Source organism: Myxocyprinus asiaticus, chromosome 14, assembly GCF_019703515.2.
Source record: "Myxocyprinus asiaticus isolate MX2 ecotype Aquarium Trade chromosome 14, UBuf_Myxa_2, whole genome shotgun sequence".
Lineage (NCBI taxonomy): Eukaryota > Metazoa > Chordata > Actinopteri > Cypriniformes > Catostomidae > Myxocyprinus > Myxocyprinus asiaticus.
The window spans coordinates 36,828,139-36,854,831 of NC_059357.1; the positions used below are offsets into that span (position 1 = coordinate 36,828,139).

The 26,693-nt window shown below is 38.3% G+C and overlaps 1 protein-coding gene across 5 annotated transcripts in view; it reads right to left on the minus strand.

The window, feature by feature from the left end:
* Positions 1 to 26,693, minus strand: part of LOC127451718 (brain-specific angiogenesis inhibitor 1-associated protein 2-like) — a 141,934-nt gene that overhangs the window by 21,161 nt on the left and 94,080 nt on the right. For all 5 annotated transcript variants that reach the window (XR_007899133.1, XM_051716618.1, XM_051716614.1 and 2 more), the window contains exons 7-8: positions 4,081 to 4,233; positions 1,027 to 1,272 (exon numbers count right to left, since the gene is read on the minus strand). Coding sequence is in view for 4 of the 5 variants with exons in the window: in XM_051716618.1 (XP_051572578.1) it covers positions 1,027 to 1,272; positions 4,081 to 4,233 (399 nt within the window). In the remaining variant the exon portion in view is untranslated. The remainder of the gene's footprint in view (positions 1 to 1,026; positions 1,273 to 4,080; positions 4,234 to 26,693) is intronic.

The window sequence follows — 26,693 nt, forward strand, 5'->3', positions numbered from 1 at the left end:
GTGCATCCTGCTGCCATCTCTTCCCCAGGTAAATGATGCACACGCACCCAGCCGTCCACATGATCTAAAAGAAAATGTGATTCTTCAGACCAGCCCACCTTCTTCCATTGCTCCATGGTCCAATTCTGACACTCACGTGCTCATTGTAGGCACTTTCGGCGGAGGTCAGGGGTCAGCATGGGCAATCTGCCTGTTCTGCAGCTACGCAGCCCCATACGCAGCAAGCTGCGATGCACTGTGTGTCCTGACACCTTTCTATTATGGCCAGCATTAAGTTTTTCAGCAATTTGTGCTATGGTAACTCTTCTGTGGGATCGGACCAGACGGGCTAGCCTTCTCTCCCCACGTGCATTAATGAGCCTTGGGCACCCATGACCCTGTCATCGGTTCACTGGTTGTCCTTCCTTTGACCACTTTTGGTAGGTACTAACCACTGCATACCGGGAACACCACAAAAGACATTGCCATTTTGGAGATGCTCTGACCCAGTCGTCTAGCCAAATCACAATTTGGCCCTTGTCAAATTTGCCCAGATCCTTATGCTTGCCCATTTTTCCTGCTTCCAACAACTGACTGTTCACTTGCTGCCTAATATATCCCACCCCTTGACAGGTGCCATTGTAATGAGATAATCGATGTTATTCACTTCACCTGTCAGTGGTTTTAATGTTGTGGCTGATCAGTATATAGACCATTGAGATCATAGACCAGCTGAATTTTACTCACTGTATCTCAATAATCCCTTTTAATTAGATGCTTTTACTCACAGAATAAATTAATTAAGCCTGACTGAGAGTAGAGCACATTTTTTCAATGACATCGGTAACTGAGAACTTCTGTGTTTGCGTGACGCTGCATAAACATCGCTAGGTGTCAATTCAACATAAACAAATATAACCGAATGCACCACAGAATGGCAAACAAAGAATGGCAAAGAAAGTCTACTCATTAGGTCTGCAATTTCAAACATAGAACATATTTTTTGACATTTTCACATCTTGTTTGAGGGAAGAATGTTTCACTGACCCCCTGATGTCCCAGGCCACTCCCCATCAAGGCAGCGAGTTCCGGCGGCACGGGTAGCGGTTGAGCTCCAGGAATGGGATCTGAGATGACCAGGTTGCCCTTGGAGGAGTGCAAAGGGCTGGAGAGCATGGTGCTGGAACCAGAGGTCATCTGCTGGGCGAGCAGCATGGCCCTCTCGGGCAGCTTGTTGGGGTCAGAGCAGGCCTGCTGCCATACTGGGATCTTCTGGGTGAGAAGGTCCTTACCCTGCAAACAAGAACAAGCCACAATGGGAAAACAGATCTAATTTAGGATGATTAGAAAAGTCGTCTGCCAGTAAATGTAGTGGAAACCTGTGCCAAATTTCATCTTTTTTGCTTCCCGCACAAACAATTACCATGATAATCATAGTTTCTATTAAAATACCAATTGTTACTACTGTAAAATCATAACTACGTTTTTAAATTTTCAGACGAAAATGTGAGTGATGCTTGCTCATGTAAACTTGCTGCCACAATGCTAGGGTTTTGTGGATGGTTGCTAGGGCATTGCTATAGTATACGGATGCTATGGTGTTCTGAGTTTTTTTTTTTTGGCACAGAGTGATTTCAAAATGGCATTATTGCACCCTTGAAGGCACTGCGGGAAGGGGATGGAACCACTCAAAGGGTCGTTCCACATGATAGTAAGAATGAATCATTTCATGAAGGGCTCTTCCACAAGACTGTTATAGCACTTTCCACTGCACATTACTCTGCTCACTTTACTTTTCTGAGCTTGCTTTTCCACTGCAGTTTAGTGCTGCCTCAACATGAGTGGGATTATAGGCTGATCATCACAGTTACGCCGCCTCTACTGCCGTGATATCATCTTAAAGGCGACACAAACATTTCTGACCATAAACAATAACACGACCGCTAGCTGTTAGCTACTAGCTCATTGTGCTGCATAAAGCAGTTGTTGCATGGTGATGTTACAAAAGTGTAACAGTTAAATTGGCCTGGTTGTTTTAGTAGCTGGTCAACTAAATAAAGTGAAGCTTTCAAGCAGAATATAGAGTTAACGTAACAAAACGTACCATCCTCCATCGTGGACCAGGTACTATCCACAGTGGAAAACCCCCAAAAAGCGAGCAGAGTCGAGCTGTACAATGCAGTGGAAAAGCCCCATTAGTGAAGGGTACAGTAATGCCATGCTCCCTTCAGAGTACTCACTTCAATGGGCTTTGCCTTCAGAGTGAATAGGGCATAGGGATGATCACTTTCGATTGGAATTCGTTTATGGATATGGAGTTGAAAGAGTGTTCTGACTGTTTGCTAGGGCGTAGGTAGGGTGTTCTTATAGGCCCAAGCCAAAAGAGCCCACCACGCAGTACAGTTTTCTCTATGGTATTCTGGTTCCTAGATATGGCTTGAAACCGTCCTTCAAAGTAAGTCTATAGGATTTCATCACCTCTTAAATCATCTGTTAGGTGAAATGTTTAAATCCAATCGTTTACATAAGTAATAGCATACCTCTCCACAATAATTTTTACTATTTGAGGTATAAATAATCACACAAACAACTCCCTTTCTTGTTATGCATCAATGTTTAATACTTATGATAAGGGATTTGTCCTGTGTGTGCAATAGTAGCTAATAATGGTGCTTGGTGCAAAAAGAATGGTGACTGAACTTCAGCTTCTTGGTCTTTTGCTCTAGATTTTTAATGTAGCACAATCCTTTCAACATATACAGTAATTAATCTCGCATAATTTCTTTGCCATTTGTTGTTCATGATTTTGAACAACTGCTGATGGGTCTCTCACTTCTCAGACCACTATGCATTACAGCACACTACAGTGTGGGTGACGGGCAGTCGTCTCCATCCTACCACCCACTTCTGGTGACTCACCGAACACACTCACGGCTCCATGTTCTAACACACTCTCTCTCTTATGCCCACCCTTTCTGAACTCTTCCCACACAAGCCTCCATTCTGATTAACTACTGGACAGGATGTTCTTGAAAACGAAAGGCTTATCTTCACCCCTCCCAATAGTTTCAGTAATATATCAGGGGAAAATGTTTAGTACAAGCAAGTAAGGCATAATGTACAGCCAGCCAGACATCAATCAAAGGTATTGTATTCCAGTATTACCTGGTATGTTGTCATGGACAACGGTCAAATAGACAGTTTAGCGTTCATTATAGAAAAATACTGCCATAATTGACCAACCAGAATAAAGTATTCCAGTATGTTCTGATATGTTGTCAAGGATAATGGTCAAATATACCATTTAGCCCAATTAGAAGTATTCCAGTATTTTCCGGTATGCTGCTATGGACAACAGTCAAATATATAATTTTTCAGTCATTATACAAAAATATTGACGTGATTGCCAATCAGAATCAGGTATTCCGGTATATTCCGGTATGTTGCCATGGACAACGGTCAAATATAGTTTAGCAGTCATTAGGTATTGACCAATCAGAATCAGGTATTTCGGTATGTTGCCATGGACAACAGTCAAATATACAGTTTATTGGACATTATGCAAAAACATTGCTGTGACTGACCAACCAGAATGAAGAACTCCTGATATCATGTCAAATAATAAACAGACGAAGCACATACCTCAAAAAGCACGTACAAAGATCTCCCCCCAGCACATGTGCGCACACACACACGTGTACGGATGTAAAAAGGTGTCTTTAAGTAGATTGCATACTGTATGCGATGGGCCTACCTGAAGATCATAATAACTGCTCTGCATGCAGTCTGGAGTTTCAATTATGTGATTTTAAAGTTGAGAAGTGTCTGTGTTATTACGTATAATTGATATGTCAGAAATGGCGTGCATTACTTTAAAGGCACTCTTGGAATACGGCTGAAGACAATTGCAGGAGAGAATAATCTCGTGTCATAAGCCCAAACAAACTAAGCCCAATGGAGATAGTTGTGAGGGGGTGCTCTTTGGGCATTGCCATGGCAACTGCTGCTGTCTTTAGTCATATTACAGAAGAGATGGTAAAACTTCATTGGTGCATATGCTGTCTATCTTGCACGGGGAAAGGAAAAGCATCTGGATCTCACCTTGCCATGGTAGGCGCTGCTGTTCTTGGCCACGGCGCACTGGCGGTCCACCAGGAAACAGTATCTCCTACGTTCCTCTGACAGCGCTGTTTTGTAGCCCTCTGCTATGAAGGTATCCAGCTCGCTCTGTTTACTGCTGATGGTCTCAACGAACTGAGGAAAGACAAAAAAGGGAGAAGAGAGTCAGCTGTTATAGCGAACATTCAAATGAACTCAAAAAGATTGCATATACCCTCTTAAAGTCTCTTTCATTACTTGGAGATTCTTCTCAGTTCTTGATCACACATTAATTAATTCATGGGTTCTTCAAATCAACATATTGGGTTTCGAGTTATTTAAAGCACCAGTACAGATGTTATTATTTTATAATATTTTCAGTGAATAAAGACGTTTGTCTAGAAAAAACAATGTTTGTCATGCAAAGCTACCGCTTGGCTTAAGAAAACTCAAAATATAGCAATATATGGACTAATTAAATGGTGCTTTTTTTTATCATTTTGGATCTAGGCAGCCTAATCTTCATTTACTCTCATTAATTGTAAAAGATTGGCCTGATTAACATATATGATTACCATATTCTTGTATCATGGTATTTACATGGTCCTTCAAAGTATAACATGGCACTATAATGATCCCATGCCAAAAAAAAAAAAAAAAAATCATGTTTATACTCTTCTGTGCTGTTTATGTATGAATGTATTTTAGATGGCTGTGTGGTAGTTTTTCTTATGAATACTAAAAGGCTTTTTTTTTTTTTTTCTGCTCTCTTCTGATTGGCCCATAATCACCTTGCATCTCCCTGTCTCACATCCCCAGTGGGAACTCTCGGCTCCCAGAAATGTCAGAACCATTACAGAACTCATTATCTCAACACATCCAGGTGTTTTAATGCCCTATTCCAATTTACCAACAACAGGACGAGGGGGACACCTCATCGCCCGCTGGTATTATTAGGCATTTCAGTTATATTGGTCCGAATCAGACAAATGATGAGAAAGCATTACAATGAGGACACTTTTCCGACACTATGAAGAATCAACGATGGGAACTGCTTCAAAAACAACTTTACAGACAGAGTGAACGAAGAAGAATAAGCGAGTGTGTCAGAAATCTAATGCAGCCAAAAATCTCCAACGGTTATGCGACAAAAGCTAGTCTGTGTTCAGATGAACTTTGGGTTGTAAAACTAATGGATCATAAAACCAGCAGGAGAGTTTATAGAGAGATTTTATGGATTTCCATTCATCTTTGATCACTGTAACCAGAACACTCAAATAAGAGCTTGTTGAAGAGAATTATTACTAGACTGAGGATTAAAACACAACATTAGTTCAAGAGACTGCATCAAAATCACATTCACAATTCAATGTATAGTATATGTTGAGTACATGCAGTTTGGATTTGCTACCACAGGTTGGCATTAGTTTCACACTGATCGGCTTGCAATTGTTGAAGAACTTCACAACAGTTGATCACAAGAGGGAAATTAAATCCATGTCTGTTAGCTTTGAGGTCATCCATATGGTAGTGTACTCTTAAGGTAAGGGCAAAGGTGACAAAATCAACTTGTAGAAAATTTCCAGACTTTCTTTTCCAGGAAAATGGACCAAAAACATTGATGACATCATCTCCTTGCAATGCTATTAGTTACCAAGGGGACTGAGGCTTTCAAGCTTCAAAAAGGATGCAAAAGCCCCATAAAAGTAGTCCATATAACTCACACAAAGCTATTGTATGGCTACATAAGACTTTAAATACAGCACATTATTTGTATGGATCACTTTTATGATTCTTCTATGGTGCTTTTCATCCTTTTTGAAGCTTGAAAGCCTCAGTCCCTATGCACTGTAACTGTATGGAAAAGAATGACCAGTACAATTCCTCAATATTTATTTTGTGTTTCAGGGAAGAAGTCATATGGATCTGGAACATCATGAGGTTAAGTAAATGACAGAATTGTTATTTTTTTTAAATATAATATTCCTTCCGAATAAGATATCTGCATTGCATAACACTATAAAGATAAACATATTTCATACAGCCTTGTAGACACATGTATCTATAACAGTCTAGATGTTTTCTTTTCCCCTTCTGAATAAAAATACAGATATGCCTCTACTATGAGTCACAGAGCATACTACAGTCTGAAAAAGACAAACCGAGGTAAGACAGTACACAGTAAGAGGTGAAATGAGGAAAAGAGCAATGGAAATATAGAACAAAGGGAATAAGTGTTTGAAGAGCAGACGCATTAGAGGTCATGATAGCAGCTAAACGTGTGGACTGGCATGATGTAGCTGATAAGCGTGGTGATGGAGTGAAAGGCAGAGCACTTCATTTTAGATATGGAAGCTGTCAAAGTTGCTCAATCACACAGTGTGAAAGATAGATGATGTTACACAGGTCACGTAGCCTTAGCACATGCGCTAACTTTTTTATATTGGGGCTTTTCACCATTTTATACTGATACAGAGAGTAGAAAGGGGGCATTAAAGGCCACAAAAAAAAATCTAAATTGACTAATTAATTTTAAGACTCCATGAAATCAGAATTGGTCTTTTGTGGCTTTAAGCAAATGTCTTTTAGCTCTGAGGCCATGTATTGTTAGCATCGGCTTGCTTACAGTAGGGGGTTTGTAAGACACTGTAAAGCTGCTTTGGAACAGTATGTATGTTGCAAGTGCTATACAAACTAAATTGAAATTGAAATGCTAGTATGTGTATATATGCTAACACAATGTACTTCTGGATATAAGCATTTAAAATGTTTACGAACCAAAAATACTGACGACTCATCTTGTACTTGCTTCTTTTGTCCAATAAAATGCTCTTGAGAATGTTCCTCCCCCTAATACTACCTACTTCTGCAAAAGCAATAAGCAAAATCATGGTTAACAAAAAGACTGGGTATTGATCCAGTTTTCCCAATTTGATTAGATTCTGATTCATTTGGGTATATTTAAATTGTCAATTTTGCTCACATATGAAAAGAAAAATTCTCTCTCAGCTAATGCTGTAAATTATACAGGGGACCTTGTAACTAGGTACATTACAAAAATATTAATAGGATTAAATCTTATGGACTTCATAAGTCGTTTTTCATCATTTAGGTCACATTAGCTTTTACAAATAATGTACAAATTCATATATTCCATAAAAAAATATGTTGAAAATATAACTGCATACATTATATTGTATGTTTATATTTTGTTACGTTTATTGTTTAAATATATAATTTGCACTATGTACAGGGCTGTCGTACCAGGAGTAATGGTGGACCAGAGTAGCAGGGTCCCTCGCTGGAGGGGGAGCACTGAAAGCCAATATTGATATTCCATGATGTTATCATGAAAACGGTATATATAGTAATATTATGCAGTTAGTAGGAATAAAATGCTGCAAGTTCCATCCGTGAAAATTCGGAGTTTCCCTAATCATTGAACAGTGAGAACAATAATCTTACACTTGCTAAATATAGTTTGGTTTGTATATAGCTTGGTTTGATGGTCAGGCTTTCTTTTCTTTTTTTTTTTTTTTACACACCACACACACAAAGTACCAATTTACAGTGGTAAAACTCGTAATAATAAAAAAAATCCACATTTCAACAACAATCACATCTAAATCTCCCAGGGGACTACTTCTTACCTCAATTCCCACCTCTACTTTTATTCAGAAAAATAATGATTTTTTTTTTTAGTGTACAACCTACATTATGATCCTTCTATTCCACAATTTGTTTTCCAGCAATCATGTGCTGACTTACATTTATATTGTTGTTCTTGGCAAATACCTTTAACAAATACTTTTACAGGTAGTTAAAAGGATAGTAAATGTAAATTCTGTCATGATTACAAGTGATGACAGAGTTTTCATTTTGGGGTCAACTATTCTTTTAAGAGTGGTGTTATCCCTTTAATAAGTCAGTGCTCTCCAGTTTAAAGTTGACAAAATCCACAGAAAAATTACAGATGAAATCCTGAAAGAGGGGACCTTGCTGTTAAATCAGTTATGATGTTTATTGAAAATAGATAATATGTATAAGAAAGATAGATAATACAATGATATTTTAAATACTATGCATATATTATTGTAGGTTCTACTGGTTGTTTAGATCAGTGTTACTATTAGAGATAATTAATAATTATTTTAGTTATTAATATTTAAATTAAATAATAGAATCTAACTCATTAAAACCTCACACGGCACACCATTAAAAGTAGTGTGTCACGTTCAGGAGTGGGTTTGGTTATTAGCAATTAATAATTATCAAAGATAATTATTAATTATTAAAATCAATAGAACATTGATGAGAATCAATGTTCATTTTTTTAATCCTTTAAATCAACAATTATCAAAAATAATCGTTAATTATTAACATTGATGAAACACTGATTAAAATTAACACAAGCTTATTGATCCTTCAAATTCAACAATCATCAAAGATAACTATTAATTATCAAAAATCAATAGAATATTCATAAGGATTAATATCGCCAGGGCACCACCCTGGAATCAGGGACTAATAACCAGATAGTGTAACAGTCTCAATATTAGATTGTTCTCTTAGGAAAATCGATATCCGAAGAATATCGAACTTTGAAAAGAAACAATGAAGGCTTGAATCCAAGCACTGACATCCCATCAGCATTTGACACAGGTGTATGCAAAACAAACCAAAACACTTCTCTTTGAAATATAACAAAGTTTATTTATGCAGTAATATCAATTTATAATCAATACAATGCAGTCAATAAACTTCCGACTTACAACTACCAACTAGACAGTGACATGATTAGATATGGTAACCAAAATAATTCTATAACACGAGAGGAAGGTAGGTGTGTGTATGTGTGTGTGTGTAAGGTGTAACGCGCACAAAATGGCGTACGTGACTCTCGTGTAGAGTACGTCACGCGAGATTTCCGGCCAGAGAATATTGCCGCGAATGTGGGCGGTCTTTGATTCTTTAATGGATAAACTCAGTGTGCCGGTCTCACCCGCGATGGCGGAAATACACAACAGCCCAATGTGGTTGGACTACAACATAGCAGATCTCATTCGTGATAACAGTACATTACAATAATACCTTGAGTATTATTAGCAGCAATGAGCGGACTTGGCGCTCCATAACTGTACAAGCAATAACCTCGATACACAAGAATAACACACTAATATTCTATCTCTGCCCAGACGTAAACCTCTTACTTGAATCGTATGAGGACGTAGAATGTGTGTTCATCCATCTTTTAACTCCGACTCGGTTCCTCGAGGCTCGGGTGATGACGGGAGGCCGTTTCCTCGTCGACTTGATTGAAGATGGAAGAGAAATCTTTCTCACTTCACTTCTGCAGGCAAACGGATGAAGATGCGGAATGCTCGGCGGTCTCCTTTGGATCCGTTAGTGTGTTCGGTGGAACACAGAGTAATCTCAACTCGTCCAGCGAGATGGAGATTGTATGGCCACAGTTTCAAGTGGGACATTACTTCCTTGTGCCACGAGGCTACACCTGAGAGCAGCGATGAGCTGCATCTACGCACGGCGAGCGAAGTTGCTGGAAGCAAATCCTGGAAGGATCTCAGAGTTATTTCTACTCCCAATGACGTCATGGTTGAGGGCCGTTCTGTTGTGTGCCTCATCCAATAGGAGTTGAGAGTTCGATCCTTTAGTGAGCAAGGCTTCATGGGATTTGTAGACTGTTTTGGACTCCCTTTGTTTGATTTTGGCCCGGTTTTTATCAGTATGATTTATGACGGAGTGTGTGGGCCTCAGTTAGGTTTTACCACTGTGTTAGGCCTGCAAGAGGCCCAACATTATTAATAATATAGTTTTTATGTAAATCGTTAAACAGGACTAGTTATGGTTAAAATGACTAATTCACAAGGCAGAGAAAATATCTGTACAGGTCAGATGGAGATGAGATGTATCATGTGTTTAACAGGATGATGAAGTAGTCTGAAGCGTTTCTCTTCACCCTACAGCAGTTCTGGAAGCATTACACACAATGCATTTTTGCTATTTCTGCCTTTGTTTTTAAAACAGCTGTAATATGAGTGAGCATGACGATGTGACAAGGCAAAAAGATCACTCCGATGTCAAGCGCTTGCAATGAATATAGTTTGGCTCACTGTGCGTCAAGCGCCCAATAAATGCTGCACATGCGAGCAAGAGATGCATCGGAAGTAATATTATTATTATTACTTGTTACTTTTAAGAAAATGTATGATATTCTGGTTTAAGTTTATGTTGTATATGCATTTTTTTTTTTTTGAATGTTTGAATACTCACTTGTTACTTTGAATCTACTTGAGACACTGTTCCAAAACTGCACCAAGAATGAAATCTCAAGATTGTCCAATTTTGAACACCCACTGTACAAAGGGCAGATGCCCTAACCCCGCCCCCCACCCTAATCATAACCATATGCAGTAACCTGCAAGGAACAACCTGAGGCACCTTTCTCCCATCGTGATTTTGAACAGTTCTTCTGCCTCATTGTGTGTGTTTTTCAAAGTCAAAATACATTTTTGCTTACTTGGGCCCCTTAGTGGCCTGGCCCCCTGGGCACACGCCAATAAAACCCATTGGATGATCCCCCTGTGGCCGTGATTCGCACATCTTCAAACATCTAAAACCTCAGTGGAAAATGTACTATCAGAAGTTTATCTAGGATGCCTAAAGTTTTTTTTTTTCTCTCAAGAACACTGTGAGATACATGTGGGATATTCCTCACATTAAGCCACCAAAAGAATATGTGAGGAACAAAATCATGATGTAGAGAGGTGCAGTTTCACTTTACTGACTAAATGAGCAACCAGCGTTGTTTGTCATTGATAAACAAGGAAAAAAAGACGGCAAAATAATTCCACTGTAATTGGAACAAAAGTACATTTGAATTAAAATAATGCAAAATTTAGTAACTTACAATATTTATTATAATTTGTTTTGTAAGATTTTAAGTTTTGGATCCTGTAGAAATGTCAGTTAGCAAGTTAAGACTTGCTAAAACTACCTGAGAGCAGTAATGCCGCAGTAAAGACTGAACAACCTGGCAAACCCCTCATTTCAGACATCTTATGATGACTTTGCCAACAAGAAAACGCATACGCAAAAAATTAGGGTTTTTTTCCCCATATGCGTGCGTGTGTGTGTGTGGGGGGGGGCACATCCTTTTTTAGCTACAGTCACCAAACTTTGTACACATATAGATCTCATCAAGCCGGACAACTTTCATGCTGACAGTCATAAGCCCAACAGGAAGTCGGCCATTTTGGATTGTTTGAAAAATGCATGCTCAGGAATTTGAAATACTCCTCCTAGGAATTTCATGTTACAGGTACCAAATGTGGGTGACATCATATAATAAAAAAAATTTACAGAGATGTAAAAATACTAGAATATCAAAGCCATGTCTATGTCTAACCCAGTTCTGAGTGGAACTGATCAGACGCAGTACCAGAAATGTCCAATAGAGGACAGCCAAGCTCCACTGGTAAATGATTTCCAAGAGGTCCTCACTGCAACATGTAGCGCGATGACATACTAGATTAGATCCAGTATGAACTGGATGTTGTAACACGCATGCGCCGGAGTGGATTTTGGTGACATCATGATTGTTTGAACTCAGTGGCACCGATGAACTGTTATTGTTTGTGTTTTTAGCCCTCATGTTGTCTTTGTTTGGTAAAATTGACGTTGTTTGTGTCCGGATTAATGAAAAATATATAGATTTGTTCTGGATGTTAGAATACCCACACGCAAAATAGATTGTTAATATTTCATGATATATGCATGCTCAATGTTTGTTTGTTGCAGAGCTTCTATTATTTTATCACATGATCTTAGGTTTAAAAGCTAAATGTATTTTGTGATTAGTATGAATTCATAAGCAATTAGTAGATTTAATGTGTGTAAAATGCTTTGTCATTTTTAACGTGCTTAGTGGTGTATAAATAGCCAGTATATCAATCATCTTTTAACAAGCTAAGGGATGTTACCATTTTATATGCAATGTTAACATGTTTTAAAATAAAACCATATTTGTTTATTTGATTTGGGTCATATTAATTTACTGTTGAGTAGAAGCAAAAATTAGTCAACTGGATGTGTTTTTCATTCACATTCATGGTGTTACCAAAATCTACTAGTATAATACTCATTGGCTTAAACAACCATGATGTTTCGTTATCTTCTAAAATGTTTGATTTTTTATCTATATCATCATGTTTTTGTGTGTATAAATTATATGCGAATATTAACAACATTATGACTGTATCTCTGTATGGGATATGTGATAGGTATCATATTTCTGAAATATCTAAAATATGTGTCTTAAATGAAAAATGGACGGGAAGACACATCTTAAGGGGGAATTAAATATCAGGTACATTGAATGTCTTGTTCATCATATTTATTTTAATTTAAAGCAACAGAATTTAAATTGTATCCACTTTATTAACAACAAAGCACTTGAACGAGAATCACGCAATATCTGCCTTTGATCCCGTAGCGGCTGATGCACTACGAGAATTGAGAACTGTCCGACTTGACAGCTCATATTTCACTACTCCCCAGAGTGCAGCTGTCTACTCTCGTCTACTTTCAAGGCGAGGATTTGACATCTCAGATGAGCCTATTACTAAATGTGCATTGGCTATAGATCAATCCGGCCAATAGATCTCTAGTAATGGTTTGACTGGCAGGTCATGTAGGCAATAGATGAAGTTACTGTTTACAAACAAACGCTCCGCTCCACCCTGCCCCTTCCGGGTTCTTTGGTTGCCCAGAAAAGAACTGCTGTCTATCGGTGCTTCGCTCAAATTGTGCTGAAACTGTCCAAAAAGTGCTGTTTGTGGGGTTGGAACACCCCGTTTCCCACAGATTATTGGAGATTAGGGCTTCTTTAAATTTCCACCAGATTGCTGCATCAGGAAAAACTGATATTTGACAGGTCACTGTCATTGTTATCGCGCCTGCACTATTAGACACAATTGACCCGCAGCAGCTGTTGGTGGATATTAACTTTTTTCACGAATCACACAAACTCTGATCGCAAACTGGCTGTTTTTAATTTCCAAAATGCTGTGATAGATATGAGGTCAAATATAATATAACGATGATCTTATATGACCAGATGTAACGTGAGGAACGGACCCGTCTCCAACACCACAGCGCATGGACTACTGTTTGTGAAAGGATAAGTGAATAAAAACAATGTCATACTGTGAAAATAATGTCTTTGCATTTATTTTGAATGCAGTAAATAATATTGAAACGGCTGTTAAGTTTTGATATGGAATATGATCATATTGAAGTAAATTATTATTATTTGCTGTATGTGGGTTAATAATTTAAGCAGTTAAGACACATATTGTATATCTGATGGTAGTTTTCATTTCTAAGTACCCAAATTCTTAGGCTTTAGAAGTCTGTTAAACATGTGAGCATGTGTATTCATCATACCTGTTACATGTCCGACATAATCATACAGGCTCATTGAACCAAGTTTAAACTTGTTTTGCCGACATTTCAGAAAAGAACCCACATATTTTCTTCACTGTAAACTATAGATATTCCTTTATAATAACTTTTTATTAACATTAAAATACATTATTGCATTCTATAAAGCGTAAAAGATTATTAAAACTGCAGCGCTGCCTGTTTCCACCATTGAAATCTGCTGCTCAAAAGAACCCGGAAGCACAGTTTCCTGCGGTGTGACGTCAATGTAATTTTATCAGTAGTGTGAGGTTTCCATGGTTACATGGGCTGGCCTTTCTCAGTTTAGAAAGCGACATTAACCACGTGATCATTTTGAGCGATCCAGAGGAATTATCTTGTATAATTTATGGCAGAAAAAATATAATATGTTTGTTGAAAATGAAAATAGTTAACAGCACTTGCATTGTAACCAGTTATTTTAGAAGTTATTATAATATTTCTAATCTTGTAAACATCTTATATTATGCGCAATAAAATGTTGTCACTTCACATGTGGTTTGAGAGGTGTTTCTTCTAAAATTAGTTTTGTATTTTACTGTCCCAACTTTATGGCATTTTATGAAAAAAAGAAAGACATGCCTGTCCTTAGAAAAAGCTTTCATATACCTGATATTTTTGCATTTTTATTCTCAAATTAATATTGTTTTTATGCCAATTCCTGTCTTGTTTACTCAGATAATGGTACATATGGGAATCACTAGGCTCGTTTGAGATGTCAAAAGCCTCGCCTTGAAAGTAGACAAGCGTAGCTGGTGCAGTCTGGGGAGGAGTGACATAAGAGCTGTCAAGTCGGACAGTTCTCACTTTTTGCGTAGTGGACCAGCCGCTACGAGATCAAAGGAAGATATTGCGTGATTGTCATTCAAGTGCTTTGTTGTTAATAAAGTGGATGCAATTTAAATTCTGTTGCATTTAAATGAAAATAAATATGATGAAAAAAACACTCAATGTACCTGTTATTTAATTCTTTCCATACATTTTTAGTTTAATAAAGACACGTATTTTAGATATTTCCGAAATATGATACCAATCACATATCCCATACAGAGATTGCACTGTCAGAATGTTGGCAATATTCACATTTAATTTATACACATAAAAACAAAATATTAGAGATAAAAAATCTAATATTTTAAGAGAACAAAACATCATGGTTGTTTAAGCCAATTAGCATTATGCTGTATCATCAAGTCATTTGTCATCGTGCTTGCAGTTCGCACAGCTTAGAAAATGCTAATACAACTGCGGCCACCTCGCTCTCGCAGGAGTATTTTTGACATACGTGGTCATGATATCACAGCAAGTTGGACAGATTTCTAACCGGCACGCACCTGTCTGCATATTTAGGCCCGATCACCAGTGATCGGTTCTGCACAGAACTTGCTCATCTCCAACGAGCCTAGTGAAATGCATGCAGTTTTTTTTTACTTCAATCATTGGATTGGATCATAAGCAGAGAATGTGAAACATAAGTAGCCTACTGTCATTCACATGTCGCATGTCTTAATAATGCACTCTTTTAACAATTTAAAATGTTTTCACTCTAATGTTGTAATTGTAAAATAGACTGCAGAAGATGAAAGTTGAGTTTTTAAATTTAATTTGATACCAAGTATGTGAACACTGATGAAGTTTTTGACACCCTCAAATGGCCCACCTGTTGGCCAGTGACAGTTAACAGGTTTAAAATGGGCAAGATGGCCTCTGTAGCATCCCCATTTTCTACAGTCACCAAAATTGGTACGTATATAGTTATCAAGCCAGAGAACATTCGTAATTATAGTCATTAGGTCTGCCCAACAGGAAGTCAGCCATTTTGCAGCATATTGCAGTCTCTGAACTTTTAAATACTCCTCCTAGGGGATTCATGAGACTGCCACCACATTTAAACAACATTATGCCAAGACACTGAAGATGTTAAATTGTGAACAGATTTTTGATATATCAAACGGTGTTGTCATGGCGAGGCATTAAATTAATAGCAAAAATGGGAAACAGGAATTGTTATATCTTCTGTGTGCAATGTGTTATTTAATTCAAAATTGAGATGTATGTTTAGTATTAGGGGCTAAACACATGTATATGACTATTTTGGGACATGGCCATAGAGACTTTAAAATAGTAACTCTTGTATTTACCCAAATTGCTTTAAAATAGTTTAGAATAATGTTAAATGCCAAATGCATGGGTCCATTTCCACCCAGTGACTTTCGGAAAACAATGCAAGGTGGACACATACATTTGGCATTTAACATTAGCATATCTTCTGCGTGCATTGTGTGATTTAGATCAAAATTGAGCTGCATGTTTGGTAATGGGAGATGATCACAAAGATGTGGCTATTGTGGGTCACGGTCATAGCACCACCAACTGGTAGCAGGAAGTGTGGCACTTAAAACAGACTTTGAAATAGTCCTCTTACATTTACCCAAATCACTTCAAAATGGTTTAGAATAATGTCAAGACATTGCTGATGGAAAATTATGAAGGGATCCTTTATCTTTAATAGTGCTGTCATGGCAACGGATTAAATGAAATGGTGTTGTAATCAAACTGGAATGGTGGCATATATCTATTACGCATTGTGGATTAGGGCCAAAGTTTACATGAATGTTGAGTTGTTGCGGTGTCCATCATGCATTGTTTTCCGAAAGCCAATGGGTGGAAATGGACCCATGGTGCTTGGGCTCGTCATCGCTGCTTGCAGCTATATTTAGGGCCCAAGCACTGAAAGTGCAGAGGCCCTATTGTTCTTCAAATGATTATTATTAGGGCCTAAGCACTGAAAATGCAGAGGCCGTATTGTTCTTCTAAGGATTTTACTTTCTTCTTAAGTTTTTCACCAAACTTTGTACACATATAGATCTCATCAAGCCGGACAACTTTCATGCTGACAGTCATAAGCTCTGCCCAACAGGAAGTCTGCCATTTTGGACTGTTTGAAAAATGTATGCTCTGGAATTTGAAATACTCCTCCTAGGGATTTAATGTTACAGGTACCAAATGTGGGTGACATCATGCCAAGACACTGACAATGCTAAATTGCAAACTGATTTTTGATATATCGAACGGTGATGCCATGGCGATGCGATAAATGTTGTGTTGACATTATTCTAAAGAATTTTGAAACAATTCATGTAAAGACACTGCTGATGTAAACTTGTACAGGAATATTTGATATCTTAAATACTGCTGCCATGGCAATGCATTAATTGTTATTATTCCATCCTATATTTGAGTATTTTTGAGGCACTTGGCATGTTTAAGATTGCATGACAATTTACACAAGCATCAGAGTCGTCGGCCATTAGGACTGGGTAAAAGTTCACACATGGGCTCTGTAGCGCCCCCTTTAAAATGGGCATGTAACAGGGTCTCTGTAGCACCCCCATTTTCACCTAGAGTCACCAAACGTGGTACATATATTGTTCTCATCAAGCCGAACAACTTTCATACTTGCAGTCATTAGCTCACCCAACAGGAAGCCAGCCATTTTGGATTTTCTGAAAATCGCAGGCTCTGAACTTTTTAATACTCCTCCTAGGGGCTTCATGTGACTGGCACCAAATTTGTGCAACATCATGCCAAGACATTGTAGATGCTAAATTGTGAAAGGATTTTTTATATTTTGAATGGTGTCGCCATGGTGAAGCAATACATTTATGGCGAAAAAGGGGAAACAGGAAGTGCCTTATACAGTTGTGCTCAAAAGTTTGCATACCCTTGGAGAATTGGTAATATATGTACCATTTTTAAAGAAAACATGAGTGAGCAGGTAAAACACATTTCTTTTATTTCTTATGGGATTCATATTCAACTGTAGGTTATAACAGAATGGCACAATCATAAAACATGGCAACAAAGAAAAAATGAAATGACCCCTGTTCAAAAGTCTGCATACCCTTAGTTATTAATACTGTGTATTGCCCCCTTTAGCATCAATGACAGCGTGCAGTCTTTTGTAATAGTTGTCTATGAGACCTCAAATTCTTGCAGGTGGTATAGCTGCCCATTCATCTTGGCAAAATGCCTCCAGGTCATGCAAAGTCTTTGGTCGTCTTGCATGAACCGCACATTTGAGATCTCCCCAGAGTGCCTCGATGATATTAAGGTCAGGAGACTGTGATGGCCATTCCAGAACCTTCAACTTTTTCTGCTGTAACCACTGGAGGGTCAACTTGGCCTTGTGCTTAGGGTCCTTGTCATGCTGGAAAGTCCAAGTGTGTCCCATGCGCAGCTTTCGTGCAGAAGAATGCAAATTGTCTGCCAGTATTTTCTGATAACATGCTGCATCTTGCCATCAATTTTCACAAGATTCCCCGTGCCTTTAGAGCTCACACACACCCCCAAAACATCAGTGAGCCACCACCATGCTTCACAGTGGGGATGGTATTCTTTTCACTATAGGCCTTGTTGACCCCTCTCCAAACATAGCGCTTATGGTTGTGACCATAAAGCTCTATTTTGGTCTCGTCACTCCAAATTACAGTGTGCCAGAAGCTGTGAGGCGTGTTAAGGTGTTGACGGGCATATTGTAACCAGGCTTTTTTGTGGCATTGGCACAGTAAAGGCTTCTTTCTGGCAACTCGACCATGCAGCTCATTTTTGTTCAAGTATCGTCGTATTGTGCTCTTTGAAACAACCACACTGTCTTTTTCCAGAGCAGCCTGTATTTCTCCTGAGGTTACCTGTGTGTTTTTCTTTGTATCCCGAACAATTCTTCTGGCAGTTGTGGCTGAAATCTTTTTTGGTCTACCTGACCTTGGCTTGGTATCAAGAGATCCCCAAATTTTCCACTTCTTAACAAGTGATTGAACAGTACTGACTGGCATTTTCAAGGCTTTGGATATCTTTTTATATCCTTTTCCATCTTTATAAAGTTCCATTACCTTGTTATGCAGGTCTTTTGACAGTTCTTTTCTGCTCCCCATGGCTCAGTATCTAGCCTGCTCAGTGCATCCACGTGAGAGCTAACAAACTCATTGACTATTTAGACACAGACACTAATTGCAATTTAATTAAATTAACCTTTAATTGCCATTTAAACCTGTGTGTGTCACCTTGTGTGTCTGTAACAAGGCCAAACATTCAAGGGTATGTAAACTTTTGATCAGTGCCATTTGGGTGATTTCTGTTATCATTATGATTTAAAAAGGAGCCAAACAACTATGTGATAATAAATGGCTTCATATGATCACTATCCTTAAATAAAAGACAGTTTTTTTGCATCATCAGTCATATTTTCAAAATCAATGCCAAAATTTCACAATTTCTGCCAGGGTATGCAAACTTTTGAGCACAACTGTATCTTCAGTGTGCATTGTGTGATTTTGATGAAAATTCAGCTGTATGTTTGGTAATGGGGGCTGATCACATGGATGGAGCTATTATGAGTCACGGTCATAGCGCCACCAACTTGCATGAAGTATGGCGCTTTTAACAGACTTTGAAATAGCCCTATTATGTTTACATGAATTGCATCAAAATTCTTTAGAATGTCAAGACACTGCTGATGTAAAATTGTAAAGGAATATTTGATATTAGTGCCTGACCGATATATTGGTGCAAAATCGGTGAAAAATCCACATAGAAAAGGTCTGTTTTCATTCCAGCTCAAAAATTAACTATATCGGCCACTATATCTGTAATCTGTGAATTTTCCCTCTCAAAAATCGGTCTCAAAAATCCAATATCGGTCGGGCTCTATTTGATATCTTAAATAGTGTTGCCATGGCAACACATTAATTTTTATTATTCCTTTCTTCCTATATTTGGGTGTTTTTGAGGCACTTGGCATGCTTAAAATCTCATGAAATTCTGCACAAACATAAGAGCCGTTGGCCAATAGGGCTGGGAAAATGTTCATGCATGGGCGTGTGGGGGTGCTCTGTAGCTCCCCCTTTAGAATGGGCATGCAAGATGGCCCATGTAGCACCCCCATTTTCACCTCCAGTCACCAATATTGGTACATATATAGTTCTTTTTGAGCCGAACAACTTTCATAATTATAGTTATTAGCTCCGCCAAACAGGAAGTCGGCCATTTTGGATTTTTGCAGTCTCTGAACTTTTAAATATGCCTCCTTGGGGATTCATGAGAGTGTCACCACATTTAGACAACATTATGCCAAGACATTAAAGATGCTACATTGTGATCAGATTTTTGATATATCAAACAGTGTTGCCTTGGCGAGGCATTAACTTAATGGCAAAAAATAGGAAACAGGAAGTGTATCATATCTTCTGTGTGCAATGTGTGATTTAGATCAAAATTGAAATGTATGTTTAATCTTGGGGGCTAATCACATGGATGTGACTATTTTGGGTCACGGTCATAGCGCCATCACCTGGCAGCAGGAAGTGTAGCTTTTACAACAGACTTAAAAATAGTCCTCTTATATTTACCCAAATTGCTTCAAAATGGTTTAGAACAGGGGTCGGGAACCTATGGCTCACAAGCCACAAGTGGCTCTTTGTTAAAAATCATGTGGCTCGTGTGGTATCTCACCATTTACCAACACATGATCGTTTAAAAATTTCTAGAGATAATTTTCCTGCAGAAAGTGTGGGTGCAATTGCAAAGCTTGAAGTCAATGACACGGTTTTGATTTCCTTTCTCCCGAATTTGTCGTACAGCCTACTCCTGGTGAACAAGATTTGAAATTAACACCCGCCAAATGTGGATTTTTCAAGCGCAATGGCGGGTAATTTTGCTGATGTACCAGTCACTGTGGAGGGTGATCTGGAAGACTTCTTGGAGTGATATGACAAGAAATTAAACACAAAGACGTGCATTTGTCGGAACGTGTGATTATATTTTGAAGAACAGATGAAAGAAAAGCCACCGATGCGCGTTTGATTTGATGTGTGCGTGCAGTGAGCTCTGCTGTTCACGAGTGCAATGAGTTCTGGGCCTCATTTGCCAATAACTACTGATTTTAGTGGTTAAGAACATTTTCTACGAGCGATTTTACAAATGTTTGTTATTTTTTATGTGCGCCCAGGATGTGAAATAGCACCCGCCACCCGCAAAATGTGGATCCAGTTCGCAAGCTCCTCGTCCAAATGCAGGTATTTCATGCGCGAGTAATTTTGCTCATCTACCTGCAACAGGTGGGTGACCTGTAAAACATCTTGGAGTGGCATGACAAGAAATGCTGTTAGTCATGTGCCTGAAGAAACTTTGTTTTATCATAAGAACAGACAAAAGAAAAGCCATCATTGCTAGTGTCAGATTCACTGTTTGTTCAGAGGCATGCAGCACAAGCAGTCTCGTGGAACATGCGCATGTATAGAGTTATCACTCCTTTTTTCCTCTATTTCATTTGTCTGAAAACTGTTTGCAAGAACAATGTCCTCTATGAGAATGCTCCGATCATCTCAGGAGGTGCAGTGAGTTTCACTTTATTTCCATGGAGCAGTTTGCGGTTAACATGCATTGTGAACACAGCACTGCAGATTTAGTACCATTTATATATACACACACACACACACGCACACGCGCACACAAAAGTGATTCAATCATAAAATAATACAAGACACCTTGAACCTAAAATTTAGTTCTATTTTATTTTCTTTAGGCAGCATTAACTGTATTACCAAAACGCAATACAAACACATCGATAAGAACACACATTTGGCAGTATTCTTTTGGGAACACATGGGAATTTATTAGGTTTATTTATTATAAGTATTATTATTATCTTTACATTTATAATTGTCTTTAGTTCTTAATTTGTAGGCTGTTAGTAATTTTTCAAATGTTGTCGTTGACGGATGCTTGCGTGATAGCAAATGGGGCCATTGGATATGGTAAATGTTTGGATTTGGGGAGGTGGTTTTTAGCTTTTTTGGTTTCGTTTAAAGTGCAATTTGAATTTAGAAGTTTTTTTGTGTTTCAATAAATACGTTTCATTTTTAAAACAAAATCAATAAAGAAAAATATTCACTGACCCTCGGCAGGGGGGTTGATATAAATGGATATCAAGAAATGTCAGGCAATTATTGTTAAAATATTTTTTACATATCACCCAGCCCAAAAGGGAAGTGAACTTTTTCATGAACAATTGTTAAATGAAGTAATTTTATGGAGACCCACACAAACACATGTACTCGATTCCATATTGCAACGTTACCTATTAATTGTTGCATATTTGTTTGTTTTTGTGTTTTTGAGTAGTCTATGGGCATTATAAACATTATTTTATTGAAAAACTTTGTTTTTAAAAAATAGTAAATTATTAGTTTGTGCTATGGCTCCTTCGAAAAAATGCATCAACAAAAAATTAAAAAATTGGCTCTTTAGTGAAAAAAGGTTCCCGACCCGACCCTGATTTAGAATAATGTCAAATGCATGTATCCACCTTGCAGTGTTTTCCGAAAGCCACTGGGTGGAAATGGACCCATGGTGCTTGGGCCGGTCATAGCTGCTTGCAGCTATATTTATTATTATTCTCTTTCATTCGTTGCTCTGCATCTAGATTTTCAGCATAGGCATCATCGAGTGAAAGATTTTATGATCTGAAGGAATTTAGGTTGCACAGAGGACATGTAACACATGATTCCAGATTGTTCTTCACCCAGTAAAGTTTCGGGGTTTGATAAACAGTAAGCCATTGTTTTTCTGTTCTGCTCTGGTGTGGAGAGGGGCCACCATACCTTGTTAAAATTGTGTATGTTTGCTGTTACTATACTGCTATGAATGTAAATTACAAATTTACTTGCTTGAAGAAATTATAAAGAGTGTGAGCAATTTTGGGTTTGGGTAGGGTTCATGCTTTAACTTAATGCCTGTGCAGACATCTAACCGTGATCAAGATTCAGTTATGTAAAAAAAAACATTTGAGCCAGATGAATACTTCTAATTAATGAAATTATATAATAATAATAATAATAACCATCATCATCATACTCATTATTTGTATTATATAATCTAGCAATCTGATTTAAATACTGTATTTAAAAATATGTTGTGCCCTTAAAGGCATAGTCCAATTCTATTTACTTTCATGGTATGGAAAAACATAACATGAAAGTAAATGGTGACTGAGACTAACATTCTGCCTAACATTTCCTTTTGTATTCAAGGGAGTAAAAAAAGTAATTTGGGTTTGGAACAATATGAGGGTGCGTAAACAAAGACATTTTAAGTAACATATTAAAAATCCTTTTAAAGTAACTTGCAGTGTACCTAACAACTTGGGTAGCTTGACTGAAGTTTTACTACTTTAAATCCTCTGTAGCTTTTAGCTTGGCAACATGGGGTAACAGCACATGCAAGTGTTTTTTAATAGAAACTCTTATTGCTTTCCTAGAACTAGCTGTGCAGTCCACACCATTCAGAAACATGGCATGTCTTTTAAAGCATGATATCACAGCTAGTGTGAACCTCTACCGAATCCCTCCTCGTGTCATCTCCTATCCCTGGTGCTGCACCTCAGACCACTCTACTGAACTGAATAATTAGCTAATTAGCATCTTCAAAGGGACTTCAGCAACTAATTATTTCAGCAGCAGCAGGGAGGAGGAAAAATAAGAACAGAGGACGAAGGTATGAGTGAACAAGTGAGAGACGAGAGCGAGAGAGTGAAAAATGAAGAAAGTCTGAAAAGAACACATTGCAATGCAAGTCAGCATGCAGTCAGTCTGCTGAATGATGAACTGCAGCAAGCAACCCTCATCACTCCAAACCCAATTCAAATCATGCCTGGTTGTGGAGATTTTCTAATGAGTCGCAATCACCGAACCTCAAAAACTAAATCACCCTTACCTGCAAAATACATCTCTTAATCAATTTGTCTTGCTTTCCATTGAGAATTTCTAAACAGAATTTTTCTCACCCCATTGACAAATATTTTTTTCTTGTTTTGCACATGAATCTAACTCAACTTGAGATGTTTATGCTCAAAACAAGAAAAAAACTTATTTCAGATATGTTCTCTGAAAACAGGTCTTTTTTGTTCCTTTATTTTGACAATTTTATATTTTTAAGGATGTTTAGATATTTTAACTGGAAAACAAGACAAAACTATTGTTTAAGAAAATAATTATTACAGTTAAGCAGTATGATTTACAGTATTATGGACACAGTGTCTGTGTATATATGTGTGTACACTTTGCTTTATGGGCCCCTGGGGCTCTTGATTAAATCACTTGATTTTCCTGCTCTTGCCCAAGGCCACATTTACATTACAACAAGTCTGAGGTGTAAAATAAGACGTGGTCTAATCCCTCTTTGTATGACAGCTGGTATTGAGGAATCGATCTTTTATAAGCTGGAGTCTCTCTCTCGCTCGCTCACTCTCAAAAACATACAATGACTCTTATAAAGACATAACATACATAATTTCTAAATGCCTATTAAAATCATAATTATAAAACAGATTATTAGCTCTTTTAAGTTTGATCAGATGCTCAGGTATCAATGTGTGAAGGTACTTAAACCTACAGTTAAAAGGATAATTCACCCAAAAATCTCATTTTTTCACCCTCATGCCATCCCAGATGTGTATGACTTTCTTCTGCTGCACAAAAACAAAGATTTTCAGAAGAATATTTCAGCTCTGTAGGTCCATACAATGCAAGTGAATGGTGGACAGAACTTTGTAGTTTCAAAAAGCATATAAAGGCAGCATAAAATCCATAAGACTTTAATGGTTTAATCTATGTCTTCAAAAGAGATATGATAAGTGTGAAGAGAAACATCAATATTTAAGTCCTTTTTTACTACACTGCCTGGCCCAAAGAAAAGTCGCCATTTAGATTTAAATAAGCAGATATTTAAGAGCCTATGACTGGATCATTATTGCAGTGATTAACATGTTCCAGCTGGCTAACTAATGCAGTGTGTAGCTTCTCATTTCTTAAACAACGATGTCGGAAGATGTATCCCGTGGTCATGGAAAAGATGTTACTGTTTCAGAAGGGGAAAATTATTGGCCTCCATCAAGCAAAGAAAACAACTAAGGACATTGTTGAAATCACTGGAATTGGGTTAAGAACTGTCCAACGCATTATTAAAACCTGGAAGTATAATGGTGAACCGTCAGCTTCGCAAAAGAAATGTGGTTGGAAAAAAAAATATTGAATGACCGTGATTGGAGATCACTTAAACACTTGAAACACTTGAAATCACATAATATAAACAGACAGTAGATCTCACGGCTATGTTTAATAGTGAAAGTAAGAGCGTTTCCACATGCGCAATGCAACGAGAACTTACAGGATTGGGACTAAACATCTGTGTGAGGGTCACGTGACGCCATGCAAGAAGCAGACGTGTGAGCGACGAGCTCTGTGCACTTTGCTAATTTTTAATTATTCTCATGTTATAATCTGGTGAAATTCGATACACCCAGTTACACATTTGCTCTTTGAGGTACAACCTGGCAAAGAAGTCAAAATCCTCGGGCTTTGGAGACATTAAAAGACACTTACGTGTTCAGGATGAAAGCCCCGACAGGCCTACAGACCGGGGACTCGATTTAGATGGCGCGGCGGGAGAGGAGATCCAGCGTCAGTTGTCCAACATGTCGGTGACGCTGACGAAGGTTCTTGCTGACTTGGAGGATCTCGCTGTAATACGTCGATCGATTACGGCGATGGAAATACAATTCTCCGAGTTAGTTACAAGAGTGACTGATGTTGAGAGACGAATCGATTATTTGGAGTCTTCGGAGAGGGAATCATCCGCTAATCTGCCCGCAACCAAAGTTGATTTGGAACGGGTTCTTGAAAAGCTTGAAGATCTTGAGAATAGAAGCCGCAGGAATAATGTTCGACGAGTTGGAATTCCTGAGCATGAGGAGGGCAGAGATATGGTGAAATTCCTGGATGAGCTCTTCCCGAGTCTGCTCAACATAACAGGCCACAAGCTGGAAATCGAGCGAGCTCACAGAGTCCCTGCTCGCAGATCTGCTGAGGGAGACAGGCCCCAATCAATCCTGGCCAGATTTCTGAGATCATCCGATAAAGATCTTGTGTTGCTCCAGGTGAGGAGCAAAGGAAAGTTTTCTTGGAGGAATCTATCATTCTCTCAGTGAAATCTGTTGGTGGTGATATATTTACCTCGGCCATTGATATTAATAATGCTTTTAAAAGAATTCTACCTTGATCTCTATAGTTCCACGTCTTTGTCTACTGATGAAGATATTAGAAACTTTGTGGAACCATTAGAACTTCCTAAATTGAAGACTGAGCAAAAAAATTCTCTTGATTCTGAGATAAACTTGGAGGAGCTTGACGAGGTAATTAAGGCCCTGCCTACAGGCAAGGCTCCGGGGCCTGATGGCTTTGCTGCTGTGTTTTTTTAAAATCTTATGCCACAGAACTGGCTCCACTTTTGTTAGAAGTTTATATGGAATCATTAAAGAATGGAAAGCTCCCGCCAAACATGACAAGCCGGGATCAGTCTGATTCTTAAAAAGGACAAAGATCCAAGCGAGTGTAAAAGTTACCGTCCAATTTCCCCGATCCAGTTAGATGTAAAAAAAAATTTCACAAATTCTGGCTAACCGATTAAGTTATGACATCACTTATACATATAGATCAGGTGGGGTTTATTCGGGGCCATAAATCTTCTGATAACATTAGGTGTTTCATCAATATCATGTGGTCAGTAGCGAATGATCAATCTCAAGATTTTGGAAATGTATGGGTTTGGGAGTACTTTTATCGGTTGGATTAAGTTATAGACACCCTGTAGCAGCGGTTCTAACAAATGGACTAATTTCAGATTATTTTACTCTGGCTAGGAGCACCCGGCAGGGTTGCCATCTTTCCCCATTATTGTTCTGTCTTGCCCTGGAACCATTAGCAGCCATGATAAGAAAGGAGGATGATTTTCCAGGGGTGATTGCGGGAGGTGTGGGGCATAAGCTTCTGCTTTTATGCAGATGATAATTTATTATTCGTCTCCGACCCCACTAGATCTATGCCTTGCCTCCACAGAATTATTAATTCAAATTGGAAAACCAAGTTCTCAGGATACAAAGTCAGTTGGTCTAAATCCAAAGCTTTGGCTTTTACAGCGTACTGTCCAGTAACAGCCTTCCAGCCGGGCGCCTTCCAGTGGCCCAAACAGGGCGTTAAGTATTTGGGAATTTTATTCCCAGT